The 19,968-nt window shown below is 40.9% G+C and overlaps 1 protein-coding gene across 1 annotated transcript; it reads left to right on the top strand.

Moving 5' to 3' along the window:
* Positions 1–631: 631 nt before the first annotated feature.
* On the top strand, positions 632–19,956 carry LOC308074789 (uncharacterized protein; the record flags this gene model as incomplete). Its single annotated transcript, XM_080414290.1, has 19 exons — positions 632–753; positions 2,108–2,267; positions 2,522–2,658; positions 8,512–8,687; positions 9,261–9,453; positions 10,476–10,753; positions 11,102–11,187; positions 11,556–11,617; positions 12,215–12,453; positions 12,790–12,979; positions 13,320–13,382; positions 14,063–14,186; positions 15,891–16,032; positions 16,213–16,407; positions 16,803–16,893; positions 17,104–17,576; positions 18,098–18,227; positions 18,610–18,679; positions 19,610–19,956. The coding sequence occupies exons 2-19, from the start codon at positions 2,108–2,110 to the stop codon at positions 19,954–19,956; spliced, it is 3,156 nt and encodes a 1,051-aa protein (XP_080270416.1). The 5' UTR covers positions 632–753.
* Between the last annotated feature and the right edge of the window lie 12 nt (positions 19,957–19,968).

Below are 19,968 nucleotides of genomic sequence, written 5' to 3'. Positions count from 1 at the left end.
AATGGTAAATTCCCAATGACCTGGATTTGCATGGGTAATTGTTTTGTTGTATACAGATTACAGAATGATGTGATAATGTAAATCCAATGTACAGCTTTCCTGACATCAGATGAAAATGGATAGGCCTACATGATTTTTTTGTATTCTCAGGTGAAAAATATTTCACAAAAATGATTGTGACTTCTTTCACAGCATCATGCACACGCAACTTTTATTTGTATGAATAAAGCATAGAGCCACCACATATTTCCTTTGTGTTAAATGATCATAGTTAAATTAGTTATTAAACCCGTATTATTTTACTCTGAAATAAACGGGATGATCGAAGCCTGGTGACGCAAGGATAGAAGCAGGTTACTAAAGCAGTGGTTCTCAGAGTGGGTTCCATGGACTCTCAGGGTTCCTTGAGCCTGGGGATTCTAAAATGACCCTTGCAAGTCTGTAACTCTGACAGTACCAAATGGATTTGGTTCCATTTGTACACTCAGACTCAGAGTTAAGGGGGGGTCCTTGAAGTGTAAAAGTTTGAGAACCACTGTACTAAAGCACTTGTTCGTACCCCCCCACACCACTAGATGGCGGCAGTATATAAACAAGTCGGAAGCAGAAGTCTGAAATGGCTAGGGTTACAAAAGTGTTCACAGCTTTAAATCAGAAGCACAACGTAACTTTAAGCGTCAATTAAAGCTTATATTCAAGATAGTCTCAAAATAGTATGTAAATTACAACACACTACAACTCACAATCAACAAGGTAAGTCATTTTTGGGACATGTTGATGTGCCGAGCGATGACTGACTCGTGAAACTTTGTTATGGGTGTACCGACGAGTTTTGTCCCCCGACGTCAGTTTGTCTCAATACGCTACTGCATGTGGGATTTTAGCTCCGACGGAACCTCTCCCTCCGCTGTATAGCTCCGAGATGAGGTTCCTCGTTTCTCGTTGCCGTTTTAGCAGGACATTGTCGCACATTTTCCACTTTACACGTTTCTTACCCCTTTCTGCACATCGTATCCAAAAAGTAAAGGTTTTCTGCCATGCTCTCAGATGTTTTAAGTTCTAGCGCACAATAAAAGCTATCCAACGAGTTGAAAAAAGTATTTAATTCGCCTCTGTCCTCATCCGGTTACATGTTTTTAAGACATTGCGCAAGAGTTGCGCCCGTAGAGATAACATTACTGATTCCCCTACTGGTCAAATGTTGAATTGCATCTTCTAATGCAAAATATTATGGAACCGGCTGAGGACAGAGGCGAATTGAATACTTTTTTCAACTCGTTGGATAGCTTTTATTGTGCGCTAGAACTTAAAACATCTGAGAGCATGGCAGAAAACCTTTACTTTTTGGATACGATGTGCAGAAAGGGGTAAGAAACATGTAAAGTGGAAAATGTGCGACAATGTCCTGCTAAAACGGCACCGAGAAACGAGGAACCTCATCTCGGAGCCATACAGCGGAGGGAGAGGTTCCGTAGGGGCTAGTGGGATTTAAAGGTGGGACCAGTGATGTTCTCAAATGTTTTACTTAAGTCAAAGAATCAATACTGCAACGTAGAAATACTCTTTTACAAGTAAATGTCCAGAATTCAAAATGTACATAAAGTACCAAAAGTAGGAAGTTCCATTTTACAAGTTTTCAAATGTATAAAATTAATACAAATCCTTTTAAAATAGCAGATGTTACGCATTATGAGCTTGTAGATCGGCTATTTTCAAATGGCCGAAATAATAATCACAATCTACCAACTAGTAAAGTTTTCAAATAATTGTAGTGGAATAAAAGTACAATATTTACCTCTGAGATGCAGTGGAGTAGAAGTAAAAGTACTGAAAATTGGAAATACTCAAGTAAAGTAAACAAAAAAATGCCTCAAAATTGTACTCAAGTACAGTACTTTAGTAAATATACTTAGTTACTTTACACCTGTGGGTGGGAGACACTTTAGCTATTAACGTTATATACTATGTATGTATGTGTGTGTATATATATATATATATATATATATATATATATATATATATATATATTGCTCTTCCCATTTTCACCCTTGTTTCCTGTTCCCATTTTGTCTCTCATCTTCCCCTATACGCCACTCATCTCCTACAGATGTCAGGTGAGTATATCTTCAAGTCCATATATGGACTTGAAGGACGCATGATGGACAATGTGGAGTTGTTTGTTCGTACTGGAACCTACCCTTCTGAGGTTAAAACCAAGAGTGAGAGGTATTCCATCAGAAGAGCAAGCAAAAAAGTCATCTATAAAGGTGTGTAAGAAAAGGAAAACAAGTTGCCTGTCCTCTGTGAACTTCATTATTAAACTATAATGTAAATAGTTTGTTTTTGTTTTGTCAGTTTTTATGTTTGTCTGAATGTGGGCCACTGACGTTTGACATTTCCAAAACCAAAATCAAGAAATAATGAATTCATTAACAGATATATATATTATTATTATTTCTTTTGAAGTTGATCCTTGAACTTTAGCATAGGAGAGTGAAAAACTTTAAATTCTGTCTGTTAGATAAATGCCTGTTTAAGTCGTACAAGGGCCGCCTTTTGAAGGTGGTTAGGAGCTACGGGGAACTGCAGGAGATCCTGACACGTTACCATGAAGACAACGACCACGCAGGCATCGGGAAGATGAGAGCACAGATTATGGTGAGGTTCTCTCACTTCTGAGCACACCCAGGAGCTAGTTCTTGAATAATAAATACAGAATTGTTATTAGTGAAGCATTCTCAGTTTGAGCCAATGATGGGGCATACAAAATAGAATAATTATTATTATGCAAGTGCATTTGTGATGTTTTACTAATTATATACTGTATGAAGAGCAGAGACAGTGGTTTCAAACGGTGTGTAACGCGCTTTGATCTGATTCTTGAGGTTGGATAATGATGGCAACGACGAACCCAGGGTATGTCGTTGCCTTGTTAAAAAAAACAGGGGGAGACGTTACACCCTATACTTAAATAGCAGATCTACAAGCTCACACATTGTATTATAAATCTAGTATTTTTGAAATAAGGAAATTAGAAATTAGTGTTTTTTGTTTTGCTCCAAATAGGGACACCATGGTTATTAATGTGCTTAAAGAAATTATAAAATTGATATATTATCAAACTTAAATATCAAACATTTCAGACAGTCTACAGTTCCCAAAAGGAAATGCGTGTATTTCCTATTCGATCTGGAAAATACATATCCCCACTGGCCATAACAACTAATGATCATGGGGGATATCAAAAGCAAAGGCATGGATCCCCCCAGCAAATACGGAGAGGGCGTTCTTTGTCGTTGCACGAGCAACTCCTACAGGTTGGTCAGGCCTGTGTCAACCAAGGATTATATTTTAAAAAGCATACAACAGCATCATCACGTAACTTGGTCCTGCAATTCCAGCTGGCAGATTCGTCAGTGTTCGTCAGGCACTGGGAGGCAAACTGAGCAGGAAATCCCACGGAATGCATTGCAACTTTTATTAAATAATCGGTTCAGGAAAATAAAAGAAGATATATCATACTTAGTTTTTTGGTCTCTTGTTTTGCAATGTGCATATACAGGTCTCATGAAACCAAAAAATACCATGACAGTAGCGATTTTAACTATAAAATATAGCTGCAAGCAGCGTTAAATGGGGCCAAGGAATGAAAGGCAAAAAGCAACATGCAATAATAGCACAATAAGACGTAGAAACAGAATAGATTGAACTTGAGACAAAGCAGCCCATGTAACTAACAAATGAGCATTCTCAACAGCTGAGCAGAGTGCTGAGGGATTGTGGCTAGCATGCAGGGGAGCAATCCAGGGTTAAGAACCTGAGAAATAGACATTGTGAGGGCAACTTTCTTGTAGCTCTCACTGAATCTGAGTCTGTATGGGGGAAATTGCGGGCTATGTATGTTATGCCCAAAACTGGGACTATGATGTCAGTCCTGGACGTTTCGGTTAGCTCCATATATGGAGTTCCAGGAGGGTTTCTCTGATGTCAGAACTAGGTAAGTTAGGTATCTCCATGTATAGCAGTCTAGGAGAGATTCTATGATGTCAGAATTGTGGAGGTTGATTGTCTCCATCTATATATCCATATATGGGAAGATTGGGATCGAATAGGTCACTAAGGGTCGGGACTGTTAAATGCTGGCAAGTATGCCCTGAATGTTGTTTACACAGTGTGTTCAGCTGTTTTACAATTCCTGGTTCAACCTCTGGTCACCAGGTGGGGCCAACGCCTAATTTGTGCATATTTATATAGACCCCTTAACAGACGACGTCACACTGATAAGAACCAGTATGCGCGCGCTGGCCGGCACCAAAAGAAACCCATTCTGTCATGTCTCGCTAGGACGCGCCTCACTAGCCAACACACAAGAGGAGGTTGAATGAACTGAAACCAGCGCACCCCGAAACAATATGTTGGGAATTGATTGAATGAATGAAACGATCACCTGTGCGTATAGACCAATTATTTGTTTACCAACATTGTGACTGGACGCACAGGTGATTGTTTCATGGAATCAATTCCCAACATATTGTTTCGGGTTGCGCTGGTTTCAGCTCATTCAACCTCCTCTTGTGTGTTGGCTAGTGAGGCCGCGTCCTAGCGAGACATGACAGACATGACAGACATGACAGACATGACAGAATGGGTTTCATTTGGTGCCGGCCTGTGCACGCCATAGAGTTAAAAATAATAGAGAGGGCACCGGATATCGCCTCCCATCCACTTGCATTGAGTTGCTCACCCAGCGCATGGGCCCAATTGAACCCTTCTTCCGGGTTGGAAACGTATTGGAAAATGTGATGGGCGCGGCCTATTTGGGTCCTCAGTGACGACACTGGAGCACCATGGGCTCGTACATATACTGTACATTGGCCACACCTGCAATACCTCAAATGGCCAGCATGTCCATTTGGCTTCAATGAAACCACTGGGTTCTGGGGGCTTGGTGCACGCATACTGGTTCTTATCAGTGTGACGTCGTCTGTTAAAGGGTCTATATTATAAAGGGATGCCAAAAAACATTAAAAAGTTGAAACATGGAGATACAAGGTTTCAGATTTTTTTCCCCCTTCAGTTGACCATGTAAGACCTGGTTGACTGTCCCTTGTTACCTTAATATCGTCGCCGTTGGGCAGAAACCTCTTATCTCCATATTCTAACTTTTTGTGCTTTGTTCGTATATTACCACCCTACTTGATCATACTACAGCGTCACACAAAAGCATCAAAAGTATCAGATCCGCAAGCCACACGTTTCGAGCTTGTAGATCTGCTACTTTTGATGCTTTTGCATCCTGAAAAGTAACAGTTTTGGACATACAGTATGAGGTTTCCACCCTGAGAGCCACTGGTGTAGCTGTCAGCTGACCATGCTTGGTTGTTATACTAGCTTATGTCGCCACTACTGTGAATGCAGCATATTACTCAAATTAGATTAGTAATATGATGAATTAGATGAATATAAATTAATATATAAACAAAAAGTAGATAAACAAATGGAAAACAATACAAAATAAATAGATCATTATATTATACGTTTGAAGGAATGTCATAAAACCTTTAACACACTCACCGCCAAAGGACTCACCGCCAAAGGGGAGAATTCTCCCCTTTTCAGTCAATGGTGTTTACCGCCAAAGGGGAGAATTCTCCCCTTTTAATAATTTTTTTTTATTCTGTTTTTGAATTCCTAAAATGTTTCTCTAATTTTTGAGTATAAATTTATAACCCTAACCCTAACGAATTAATAAATAAAAAAATAAAAAAATAAAAAAAATCCATTCACTTCAATGTTAAAAAATAAACGGACAAATAATTCACATTGTTTCTATAAAAAAATGATTAAAAACCCTGGCAGTGGGTGATTTTATTATGAAAAAACTTTGGCGGTGAATAGGGAGGACCAGCAGGCCGGCGGGCGGACGGCGGCCCTCTGACATCACACTAATGTTACTGTGAGTCAGCCATAACCATATAAGGAATTCCCAATGCAGCTACGCCGAAATATGGACTGTTGTCGTCTAAGTCGTCATGGCATGCCCATATATGGGCATAAACTGAAGACATCAGCAATCTCCATATATGGGCATAAAAGGGACAAGGCATGACAGAAATAGATCTCGGCGCAAACCAATCAGTCAGCTCCATATATGGGCATATACTGATGACATCAGTGATCTCCACATATATGGGCATAAAAGGGACAAGGACTGACAGATACAGAGATCTAAATATATGGGAATAAAGGGAACACAGGTAGACAGACAGAAACAGAGATCTCCATATATGGGCAAAAAGGGACACAGACAGACGGGTACAACGGGTAGTCTGACAAAGCCCCCGACACTAGGACTCAGACAAATTGGTCGGCTAGGCGGTGAGACGTAGGTGTCAGACGTAGGTGTGAGACGTAGGTGTTAGCCTACGAACCTCTAGGTTGTTGTTTTTTGTAGGACTGACCGATCAGTCAAAATCAATATGTTTGATAAGCAATAAACATAATCAATATGTTTATTGCTTTTTTAATAAACATACAAAATACAAACATAAACAAACAATAAATAATAAAACAATAAAACAGCTCAGACACAACATTCATAAAATAAAGCTTCAAGCTTATTCGATTAATCAAAAACGTAGGCTAATCAACAGAATAATCTTTAAGAAAAGTATCAATTGTTGCAGCCCTAATGTAGTGCGCATGCCGGTGTGCGTGCGTGTGTTTGTGCGTGCGTGCGTGTGTGTGTTTGTGCGTGCTGTGGTTTGTGGGTTTAACAGCGAGGCTGTCCCACAGATAATTTCCCATGAGTATTTTATCCTGTGAACCAACTCCCTCTCTCACCACAACCACAGACTCTCCTCCTCTCCTCTACAGGTAGCAGTAGACAGACAAGACTAAATAGATTGGAGGGGGCCTACCCAGCCTACTGTAGACCCCTGGGGCAGTGGTTCTCAAACTTTGTCATGTGAAGGACCCCCAAATTGATATGTATTTGGCTGCCCATCTGAAAATCTTTTGTGCCAGGGACCCCCAGAAGAGAAGATTTGTGTTCAAAAATGTAAATTATTCAACATTTCTCAATAGCTCGCAAGCTTTTATATCTGCTCTTTTTTAATATTCAATGTATAAAATATGTTTAAAGTGGTTAAAATGTTTGATTTTATGTTAACTAATTTAGCTGGGGACTCCCTGGAGCCCTCCCGGACCACTGTGAAGTGGATTATAATGTCCACGTCATGTTACATTATCCCGCTATTACACAGCTTACTTGTAAGGAAATCAATCAATCAATAATTTTACACAAATATTGATTTTAAACATGTATTTATTAGCTTGTAAGTTAACATTTCCATAATTAAAAAAACGGTATAATTATATTGATGTATTTAAATAGCACAGTGTAAGTTTCTGACTAGGCTGTCTAGTTTGGAAACCTAGCAGATTTGCCAGAGCTTATACTGCCCAGTCGAAAACTGTTCTCTTTAAATACATCAATATAATTATACAGTGCACACATCCTAAAACGAAATCAGGAAACAACATGTGACATGTCTTGATAAGCAATAAACATAATCAATATGTCCACACTATCCTCATCCCAGAAAAGGCATTCCAGGCAAATGCCTTCCAGACCTTTTATGTCCTGTTTCGTCAAGACAGTCTAGTCACTGACATATTTGAAGTCCTCGACTAGCTCAAGCACAGTCACACTGGCAGCAATCTGGGAACCCATCGCCAACTGAAAATGAAAAACAGCGCCCTCTGCTGTTTGTTCTATGTCTGTTGGCTCTGGGAGGACGAAAACGTAGAGCCAGAGCGCAAGGAAACCGGTGTTTTGTGTATGCCTTCAGCGCATCACTTCCGGTTGGTGCGACTATGTTTTCATTCCCACTAACAATATTTCTACACGGAACACTAACACCACTTCTCCCAGAGAACATGGATCGTTTTGGTTATAAGCCCACTTGTTTCTATGATGAAAGAGTAAGTTAAAATGCTACACAGAGGAGACCTCTCCTCTGTGTTAAATGCCATTACTTTTGCACACCAACCAGTCTGAAGATCAACCAGTAGGGGTCAGCAGTGACAAGATTACAGTGAGCGGGCATAACAACTAAATTGGGAGAAAAAATGGGCAAACATTAAAAAGAAAAGCATGTGCTGCCGGCCTCACCATTATGCAGCCAATATATGAAAATATCATTCCACAATCGAACGTTGCTGTTTCACGGTCTATATTTTAGCTCCTTGGTGCACACATAAACTCCAGCAAGAAGTTTACTATATGATACACAACAACTGAGTTTGATGGCAGATTTTTACAACTGCAAGCAAAGTCACGTGTTAAGTTAAAACATAACCTCGGGCAATGGTGGATTACCGGGTGATAATGTGTACACACACACACACACACACACACACACACACACACACACACACCAACACACACCAACACACACACACACACATGGTTATTTGATTAAATTACAATGTTGTGTCTTTCCTCAGTCTCTGTACTACTGGGGTAATGTGACGGTTGCCGTTAAGGACTGGGTGAAGAAGTGTCCCCAGTGTCGACACAGGATCCTGGGGCCCAAGACAGCAGGAACTCAGATACTGCAGTGTCTGGCCTATGGCTGTGAGAGCAGCAGCTGGAACAATCCCAACAGGGTCACTTTCCACAAGTACATAACTCTTATTTCTCTGAATCTTTCTTTCTTTCTTTGGTGGTACATAACATTTTACTTCTCTTTTTCAGATGTATTTTCCCTTGCTCTCTTCATTCTAGCTGTTTAAAATGCCAGGACATAATGGGTGTATGTACCTTTAAATGCTCAGGTTACCATAGTAACAGGTAGTTACGTAGTCACGTTTATGTGATTCAACCCGGGAAGAAAGGGGGCGTGTCCTCCAGCCTTTGTTCTACAAGTCAAGTTTAAGTCGAAACTATTTGAGTTTATTTAATATCTTCACAAGCATTATGAGTTCATGAGAAGAAAACTGATGTAAATAATACTGTGAAGTAGCCTACTGGACTAATACAGTTACAAAACCAAGTCACGTCTCCTCGTCCATTCTTTGCATCCTGACCGATGCACCATCTTGGTTATTGCATATAACCGAAAGAACTAGTATCCAGCCTATTCCATCTATAGCCATCTTTCCATCCATCCTTCTTTCTATTACTCATACCATAGCAAGAAGACAATTCTTAAAATGACCTCTCCAGGTTCAGCTTCTCTCCTCCTCTGTCCCAGGTTCCCCAAGGACCCAGAAATTAGGGAGAAGTGGCTGTCTGTGGCCCAGAGAGACAGGGGCTCCCTGCGGTACCTCTCCTGTCTATGCTCCAATCACTTTGACCCCTCCTGCTTCCAGGTCGGAGAGGAGGGTCAGGTCATTCTGAAACCAGAGGCCGTTCCCACCATCATGACTGTACAGAGGGAGGTCCAGGTGAAGGATACATCAAAATTAATGATAATATGTAATGATGTATATCGTTGCTGTTGGGCAGAAACCTCATATCTCCATATTTTAGTATATTTTAGTAGCGTAAATAGCCGATCTACAAGCTCACAGAGTGTCGTGACACGTGGTGAGCTTGTAGATCTGCATTTTTTCTATCGTCTGATCCCTCAACATATCAGAATCAGATCACAATCAGAATCAGAATCAGAAGACTTTATTGCGATGACATGTAAACATTTGGTTTAGTACAGTGGAGCGCAGTTTACAACAGGACTGGTGCAAGACAGGACAAGACAGTGCAAACCAACATCATAGTGCAAACTTGACATAGTAGCAGTTAGTGAGCTTGGTCTATGTAATCGGTCCTTTCAGTGTCCGTGAGCAAAACAACTGGATCAGGCCATTGTCAAAATCAAGAACGCATCGGTGGATTTCCATGAAACTTGGTTTGCATGATTAGTAGGCTATCCTGAGGGCATCTTTTGGGTCATAAAGGTCAAGTCACCATGAAGGTCAAGGTCATGGTCAAAATGACATAATCAGCATTATCTAATAAGGAATGGAGAGACTTTGAGCAAGAGAAGGTGCAGACAGGGTTTGTACATACACATGCGTTTTTATTTGGAATTGTGATTTCCTTAAATAAGGACGACATTGAAAACATGTAGGTGCATTGCTGAATCGTTGAATTTTATAGAAAATATTTCTTCCAGCATTCAGTCATGATAACATTGCCCAGCCCAAAGTATGTATTAAGACACATGCACATGCATACATTCTTATGTAGCACACTGGGTTTCCTTGTGTATGAAAGAAATTCTAAAATGAAGCATTTAATTGAGTAAAAAAAATAACATGGTAGTTACCACCTTTTTGTTGTCTTTTGTCTTTGTGCTTTTATGACATCTCTTTTTTTATAATTCTTTTGAGCTGTAGCAGCAGTATGTACCTGAATGGTGCATCTAAGTGACAATAAGAACTGAATCTGAAATCTGATCTGAATCTAGCTGCCCATTCCTGCAGATGAGGTCTCCCTCCAGATCTCCACTCTGGAGGAGCTCATCGCTGCCTCAGGCGCAGCAGAAACCGTGGAAACCTCAGAAACATCAGAAGCAGCCTTAGAACGCCCAGACCTCCGTGGGGAACTTCCAGAACACCAGTACTCCCTCCCTCCTCCTGACGACAACAACAACAACGACAACAACAACAACAGAACAGGGATTCAGGGTGTCATGAGGACATGCGCTGCTGAGCCATGTTTCGTGATGTATGACAACATAGAAAGGTACCTGAAGCCTGAAGTATAGATTAAGCATGAGAACTCATCAAGCTGCTTACATCATGCACTTACAGCCAGCCAGGAAAGAACTACTGCTGTTTATAATACTGCTACTACTGTATCAAACTGTAATTACTCCTGAAAATAAAGGCAGCAGCATTGGCTCCATTAATGTTTTGAGAGCACAGTAGCACAAAACTATTTGATGATCATAATGACCCAGATATACTTTTAAAATAATAACTACGCTAGCACAACACAAGGTTTTGTGGATGATTAATGCATGTTTATTTACTGTATTGTAATTAAAGGAGTGTCCTTATGGTCTTTTGAAGTTGTGTTGTGACTTTGCAGGTATCTGAAGCATAGGGTTTTGCCTCCATACACCAAGGTCCATAAGAACTCAGTGAGGCGAGCGTCCAAACGCTTCGCTGTGATTGGTGAGAGAAAAGAATATGTGGGAGTGCCAGGAGCTGACCGGATAGTGCAGTGTTTCCAAACAGTGGGTCGGGACCCAATTGTTGGTCGCAGACCCATTTTTTTTTATAAAAAAAAAAAAACAATTTCATAAAACAAAAGATCAAAGAAATTCCAATTTGTAGTGAAATTACAACTATGGTCCTATGTATTCAGTTTACTTGCTTCCTTTCCTTTCTTCCTACTATTCTGTAAAATAAAGCAATGAAAATGTAAACCAAGACTATACCCCACAGTGGAGTTTCCTGTCACACCCCAGTGTATGTAATGTCTGAAGTTGAAATGCTTTGACTACAAACTCTAAAATACTGCTGTTTCTTCTCTGTTTCAGATGGAGTGTTGATGTACACACAGGTCAACCCGCCTCTCAAAGTACCACGTAGCAGAGAAGAGGTGCTTTGATTCAAAGTTCTGCTCATTATTATTATTATATATTATTGTTAACTGTTATTACATAACAACCATTGTTTATTCAGGGAAGGCTTACTGAGCACTAGACATTTACACCACCCTGCCCGCAAGCTGCCCAGTGTAATAATAAGTCTTCCACTTTTTTAATTTTTAAGCCTATATAAGTATACATACTTAAGCGTTAATGATAGATAGTCTTTGAGCCTGAGGAGAGTATTTCTCAGTTGCTCTCTTTCCCCAGCCTGTGAGGAAATTCAAACTAGCAACCTCATTATTCACACCTTTCCTAACCAGTATGTAGCCCCCACTATTCGTGGTGAACTCAATCCTGGGGCAGCTCTACGTCAACCAATTCAACAAATCCAACTGATACTCTTTATTACAATAAGACCGATGATACTTCTACTGTGTCTGACAACAAATCGAAGATGAATAATAATACATTTTCATGATCTAAGTGTTTATTAGCGGACTCCTGCACAGATTCTCTGTTCTAAGTGAGTATTGGAACAGATATTGTTTTTGAAAGAACTGACATTATGTTTAGACATATATAAAGCCTTCATTTTCTCTCTCCAGGTGAATGAGATACTGTGCCACTTCCATGACAACCAGGGTCATCGGGGTCAGGGTATGTGTCAGCAGGCCATCGGGAAGCAGTTCTACTGGGCCACAGTGAGTAAAGACCTGGCCCGCTGGATCTCCACCTGCAACACCTGCGTCAACAGCACCAAGAAGAGAAGATATCGCTGTAGCGTCTACAACTGTACAAACTGCTGTGGACCAGTAGAGAGAGGACTGGGCATGACCTTCCACAAGTATGGAACATCATAATCTACTCCATTCTATACTATATAAAGTACAAGTTCTGTGTCTGTAGGCGGGTGGTTGGACGAATTATGCCCAAATAGGGACATGCCCTACGTCACAGCACTGACATCGCACAAATCGGTATTGTTAAGCAACGGTTAACGAGAGCACAAATTGCTGTTGCTGGGCAATAGTTTCTGTTGTGTGTTACATCAGACCAGAACTCGGATCAGCAAGAGAGGAAATGAGATGGGACAGGAGGGAGTGAAAGGGGGGAGAGAGGGAAGTTGTGAATGTTGTCTTGTACAGAGTACCTGTCAACACTGACCCATGTCGTTCTGCAGATTTCCTATTGAGAACCTGGCACTGTTGTCTCGCTGGCTGAGGAACGTGGGTCGACCAAACTGGCAACCTCCACTCTGGTCCTCCGTGTGTTCAGCCCATTTCACAGAAGACTGCTTCGACCACAGCGGGAATGAGGTCCGCCTCCGACCGGATGCTGTTCCTTCGCTCTTTGTTTACAGCAACCCTTGGGTGAGGAGACCAACACCTGTGTACATGGCACTTTACACTTGTAGGTTCATTACGCAGGTGTGGATGCTGGCCTCACAGGCCCAATTCTAGACCGCTTGCCTCCTACAAAGCCATGCCGTAAAAACGTTTTGCTTCATTTCATTGTATAGTGGAGACAAGAACGGGGAGAATAGAGAAATAATGTATGAGTGAGTGAGTGAGTATATACTCTCAAAGTACCATGATTGACTGTAGCAGTGGCAGGCATACTGTTACCAATCTACAAATGAAACCACAACCAAAATAAACAATCACATGAACCTGGGTTCTGTCTAAAATGTGCCTGTCCTTTCTCTTGCAGGACCAGGTCAGAATCAACTCAGCCCAGCCTGCTCCACTAGAGGCGGTCACAACCCAAGATCAGGTAATGATCTGGCATTAACAGCAATATTAGATAAATGAATGTTAGGGACTAATAGTAGCAGGTAGAATGCAGGTTGGATACTAACTAGTATACACAGCAAAGAGCACTCTGTATATTGTCAGGACAATACATGTTCATCAATTGTGTTTGTACTGGTCGGAGGGTGATGCACATGTATTTTCAGGAAGTGTTATGGTCAGCTAAGGTTACTTATATACAGTATGTAACAATAAAGACACCTTAAACCTTGAGTGGGGGGGGGGGGGGTGAAATGTATAGAGGTGAACAGGCTGGCTGGTGCTTGTGATGCAAAGCTCACCAACTGTGATGTTGTCCAGTCTACCCCTGTCAATCCTCCGTTATCCATATAATAATTTTTCCAGTCCATTCTTATCATAGGTTGGATCAGACAGAAATACTAAATGGCAAAAAACTAAATCAGATGGAGGTCATTATGCAGTGGCTTCATTTTCTTCCAGGGGGCAGCAGCCCTTAAGATACAGCCAGTGTTGTGCAATCAGCACTCAGCTGAACCTACGTGTAAATGCCTGCCTGTTTACGTGGATAGGATCAAATCCAGCTGTAAATATGGGTCCTCAGAGTTGAGCATGAGAAACATGGCATTAGAATATAACAAGAGGATGGTCTTAAATGTAATTCTATGTTTTCTGTTTGAGCAGATGTTCTTTGCCAAGTATGATGCAGTGGAGCGATACCTGCGTAGAGGAACCTACCCTGCACCAGGACTGAACAGTGTGGAGAAAAACACCTTCAGGAGGTTTGCCAAGAAGTATATCATTAAAGGTTTGTATAAAGGCTGTATCCAAACTACAAACAATTGCAGAGAAAAACAAAGAAGCCAACCAGGTGCTCAACAGAGATTGAAAAAAGTTACAAAAGTAAACTGATGGTGCTTCCATGATCAACGAGAACAATGACTGAAGAGAGAAGAAAAGATCTGAGCTCTAAGAAAACTGGAGGAGAGGGCGTGAAAATAAAATTAAATCACGTGAATCATGCAAATGAATAGTCTTATCAGATACAATTAACACTGTGTGTGTGTGTGTGTGTGTGTGTGTGTGTGTGTGTGTGTGTGTGTGTGTGTGTGTGTGTGTGTGTGTGTGTGTGTGTGTGTGTGTGTGTGTGTGTGTGTGTGTGTGTGTGTGTGTGTGTGTGTGTGTGTGTGTGTGTGTGTGTGTGTGTGTGTGTGTGTGTGTCATACTGATTATAGTCAGATAGGAACACATGGACATTCAATCAATTAACACATAAAGGAACACATGTGAGTGAGTGGCCAGTATTAACAGGAGAATGCTACACTAATACAAAAATATAAGAAAGTAGGGCAAAATAGAAACAAATATAGGCCTACCGCAAATACAAAGAATGTGATTTAATTCAAAACGTTCACGCACACACGTGCGTTTGTTGATGATAGATTTCATTTGCATGGTTTCTGTGATTTGACACTATTCAATGGTCTGTCTGTATGTTTGTAAGTCTAGATGAAGACCAGTCCTGTCGAAACATGTTAGCAATTTTAATCTCTGCAATACATGAGTATTCTCTCCAGTTTTTTTTCTGAGTGCTCAGTCCTTTTCTCTCTACAAACAATTGCAGTTACAACTAGAAAAAGTGCTCCTTGGAGCACAGGTCTCTGCCAGGTCAGGTAGGTTATTGTGGGCCAGCAATGTTGATGGAATATGAACAATCGGACAGATCCGTCTTGATCACATGACTATTGAGATCATGTGTACCAATTTGCGTAAAATCTGAAGAAGTAATATTTAAAAAAAAAAAGTTTTGCAATCAGTTCATGATTTGAAGCATTTTGTTCAAAACGGGCCACTCCTGCAAACTTTAGATGTCAATCTTAGCCAATCAGGATGGAATATGAAAAATCAAACAGATCCGTCTTGATCACATGACTATGGAGATCATGTGTACCGATTTGCGTGAAATTTGGATAATCTGAAGGAGTAATATCAAAATAATAATTTTACATAAGTCGGCCTCTTGGTAAAAGGCAGATGTGAAAAATGCAGGGCAAAACATTTTCCTTGGCCTGCATTCGGCCTGGTGGAAACAAAGATGGGGTGGGTGCCCCTGGTGGCTTAGACAGTTGATGCGTTGATCATATAACCACAATGTCTTAGATTCAGTTCACAGATTAACATGTTTTAGTTTTTAATCTTTCTACCCCCCCCCCCCCCCTTTTTTTTCCATTAAGGAAAAAAGGGGTAGCGCATGGCCAAGTCGGGAGGATTCGAGTTATGATTCATTCTGTCTACACAACTATTGAAAACCATAGGGTGATTGGGTGGCTGTTCTCCAGTCAAAGGTTTCAATTCATTCTCTATGTAAATGAGCCATTTCAAAGTCAAAGACACTCTGGTGAATAGTCCGATGCCTTCATTGTAACATGACAAGTGTGCAAATTGACCCCTATAGTTAGTAGTGCATTATACTGATCAACTCTACGTGACAATTAATCTCCTGGTTTCCTAGATGATGAGATGCACATGGTACGGGGGGGTCGTGTGCGTCGGGTTCTGAGGAGCAGAGAGGATGTGGAGATGGCATTGGTCAGCTACCACGACGATCTCAACCACCTTGATGTGAAAAAATGTCTCCGCCTGCTCAACGAGAGGTTTATTAAAAAAAAAATATTTTAACTTTCAATTCATCTTTAAAACAGAACTTGCATTGTTTTTATTATCGTTGATATTGTAGGCTGCACAGTGAGTGGTTCAGTTCTGGGATTATATGATGTTGTTTTACTTAGGCAAGTCAGTAAAAGCAGTATTTTCTCTGGCCTTTGAAACGCAAGGTACTTCTGGAAGACCATGAAGCCAGACGTTGTGCGCTGGATTGACAACTGTTCAGAGTGTTCCGGAACCAAGAAGAGGACTATACTGAAAAACCAGATGGAACTCCAGTTCTCAGGGGTTCTAGAACCCAACGAGGGGTTATTAGAGGCCATGGTGGGCTCCCCACAGCTGCCTCAAGACTCATACACAATCAGGTGGGTGGGTGGGGGGGTATTGTGTGTTCGCACTCATGGTAGAGACGCACACAAAAACACACTACACACACTAAACTGCACTCATCATTCAGAGAGATGAGCACAGACTCGCACTCATCATTCAGAGAGATTTGCACAGACTCACAGAGTACAGTGTGTGTATTCCTACATTGTTTGTATTACCTCCTTTTGAAGTATACCTACATTGTTTGTATGACTTCCTTTTTGAGTATTGAGTATGTCTCATACAATATTTTATACATATACATCCCTAACAAGAGTTATTGATTGTAACTAGTGTGGCATTTTCAGCAGCTTTAACACAGACACAAAAGCAACTGCTGTTTTTACATTTACACTATCTCTCACTTTTCCCCTCCTATTTGTCTGGACAGTGAATATGGTGGTGATGATGATGATGATGATGAAGAAACCTGTAGCAACGATGAAGAGCACCTGCCAGAGTGCAGTCTCAGTGACCGAAAGGTTGGTCAGTCTCTGATGTTGGCAACAGCAATGCGCACATAATATGCACACACTTGAATATTTGAATTAGATTAAGAGTATTTTCTTTCCTATGGGGAAAAGTGTACATGGCACTCCTCTCCCTTTAATTATGTCAGCTCTCACAGCACTGCCATCTCACTCCTTCACTCAACACTTACACTTTGTCCCCTCCTTTCACCTTAAACCCAGTGTCAGCCAAAACCTGATTCACAGTCTCCAGCCCAGAAAGAGGTCAGCAAGTCTCAAACTGAACCCGAACCTCAACCACGTCTTCAGACAAAATTTGCACCAAGAACCCAGGGCCTAAAAACTGCCCAGCCACATTTCCACACCCCAAACCAGATGAGCACGTCTCGAAGACGTACAACATTTGAGCAAAACAGTGGGACCCAACTCCACTCTCATCCTGGAATTAGAAACCAGCCAGCAAAACTCAAGACCACAAATGCGGAACAACCCTGTTTTGAAACCCAAACAGAAGCTCAGACCCAGACCAGCAGCCAAGCCCGAGCCAAAAGAAGGATTCAAGACTTGGTTTCCGAATCTCCAGCTAAGAGAAGGCCCAGTCAGAGGGTGGATCCATTGGTCCCCCAGGGGTCTCAAACCTGGCCCACCCCCAGTGTCTCTGAATCCATCAGGGCAACGAACGTGAAATCATACAGGTGAGTAATTTAATGTTGCTGTTGGGTGGAAACCTTGTTTGTCCAACGCTATTACTTTTTAAGGAAACGGAAAAAATAACCTGTGTTCTAAGGGATCCAATGTAGTTATTTAGTCACAAGCTCTTGTTAGTACTTGTCATAAAACAGACAACCATTTTCAAGTCAACCTGGCGTCCATATTTTGGCCATGTCATTATAGGTGAACTTTTTCTAAATCTGTGAAGAAAAATAGCAAAAATAAAAGCTTAAAAGTTTGTAGATCAGCTGTTTTCATTACTTTTGCTCAACAGTGTCATATAATGAAATATAAAATATGGCATGAACATAAAAAGATGAAATATGGAGATAAAGGGTTTCTGTCCGACAGCGACAATATGGCATAATGTGGTTAAACCATTACCATCATGTATGTCATTTTTTGGTTTTATTTAACTTCAACTTTTTATATTTCTTTTTATCTCGCTTGAGAGCAAAAGCAGCTTGTCTTATCATCTTGCCTTCACTTGGTCTGTCTTGTGCAGCTCCAAGTGTCCAACTGTCCCCCCTGTGAGGCCCAGTAAGCTACAGGCCAGGGTGGTGGTGCAGCACTGTTCTCAGGCCAGGTTAAAGGTCAGACCAGCCATGGATGGCGCTGAGGCACAGTGGGTTGAGGTTTGTTGGTTATTCATCTGTTTACCTGCCAACATGTGTATTATGCAGCTATTTGTATCTGAATCACTTAATGTAAGGGATACATGAGATAATTATAATTCAATTTGGTGATGAGCACAAAAAGAAACAGCCGTCAGTGGTCCAACCATACAATACACAGGGTAGAATATAAAGGACTTATCATGTAGTGCAAAGAGAATAAGTGGAAGAATAAAGTGCTATACAATAAATAAAAAAGATGTATCTTGAGACACTTGTGTTCATCTATTTTTAAAATGCTGTAATTAAAGAAATATCCCTAAAATGACTGACTGCATTTTAACAGGGTGCACCATGTTCAAATCAAAGGCTGTCTTTAAAATGTAATATAATCTGTCTTCAGATACAGGAGGGAATGGTGGTGTATGTGTGCTTCTTCCAAGGAGCCACCACGGATGTTGTTCAAAAGATGGGTAAGCTGTTATTTTTCTCCATTGGGATTGTCCCTGACAAAGTATTAATGTTTTTTTGCCAATCTAGTTGTCTACTACTGTCTACTTTGTTCTGTCTGAGAGAATGTTCTTTAATAGAACGTTCTCTTAGACAGACACATTATATTATATTATATATTCTACAATGGCCTTTCCAGCGATGTAGATCTGCCATTTTCAGTGCATGACACGTATGACAAGTATATCTCAGGCTTCAGATCGTCTGAGACAGGTCTACCAACTGTTCCCACTGTACAGTTAAAGCAAAACATAGTGGAATAAGTAATGCCTTGCTGCTGTTTGACTGCATTACTTGACAAATACAGGGACACTTGTATCATCCATATACAGAAACGCTTTTAGACGATTTGCAAATGTAGCTGCTTTTGAATGCTAGATATTTATATTTCAATAATATACCAAGTACAGTATGTACATGGACCACAATGGAAACAAGCCTTTGGCTTTTTTGTGTTACCCAGTTGGCGTGTTTTAACTTGTACCATCTGTACCTTTTAATCGTCAAAGCATTAAATCAATCAAAACTACCAACTTCCTCCTCCACTCGTGATGTCATTACTGTGATGTCCGAGTTGCTACCTATAGTCACCTGTTCAGAACTTCTCATTTTAATATATAATTTTAGAAAAATTTAACTATATTCTGTAAATATTTGAAGTTGTCCCTTGTGTTGTCGTAACTTTAATTGCATGTTTACCTTTGAAATAGCTTTGTGTATGAAACATACTAATAAACTTAACTTAACTCATTAGCCACCCTGCATGTAGAATATGAAACGCCTCACAATCTATGCTTGCATGATGATTTGCAAAATAAAAAAAATAAATATCATTCCACTGTTTCATTATGTGTAGACGGATGATCAAATCTGTTTTTTTTCTGCTTTGACAGCCGACACTGTGATGAACGCCAAGTTATTCCGGAATGCCTTCAGGCTTCCGGTTTCTGTTCTGGAACTCCCCGGGAGTGTTCTGTTGGTTCCCCAGGACTCACTGCTCGGGGACCAGCTGGTACTGAGAAGGAAGAGGATACAGTACCAGGGGGGCTGCCCACCCTGGGCAAGTGCCCAACTCTACACCACACTAGTCTCAGAGTGCAGGACAGCCATGGCCAAATATTCAGCTAAGTGTATGAGGCCATCACCTTTGAGGGGGACTGTGGAACATGGAACTTATGGACAGAAACAGGATATCATCCTGAGCTCACCCGAACCCCTCACACACCTTCTGGAGTTCTAATTGCATACTCTG

This window comes from Gymnoscopelus braueri, assembly GCF_963280865.1.
Source record: "Gymnoscopelus braueri genome assembly, chromosome: 19".
In the NCBI taxonomy this organism is placed as follows: domain Eukaryota; kingdom Metazoa; phylum Chordata; class Actinopteri; order Myctophiformes; family Myctophidae; genus Gymnoscopelus; species Gymnoscopelus braueri.
This window is presented reverse-complemented; position numbering and strand designations above follow the sequence as displayed.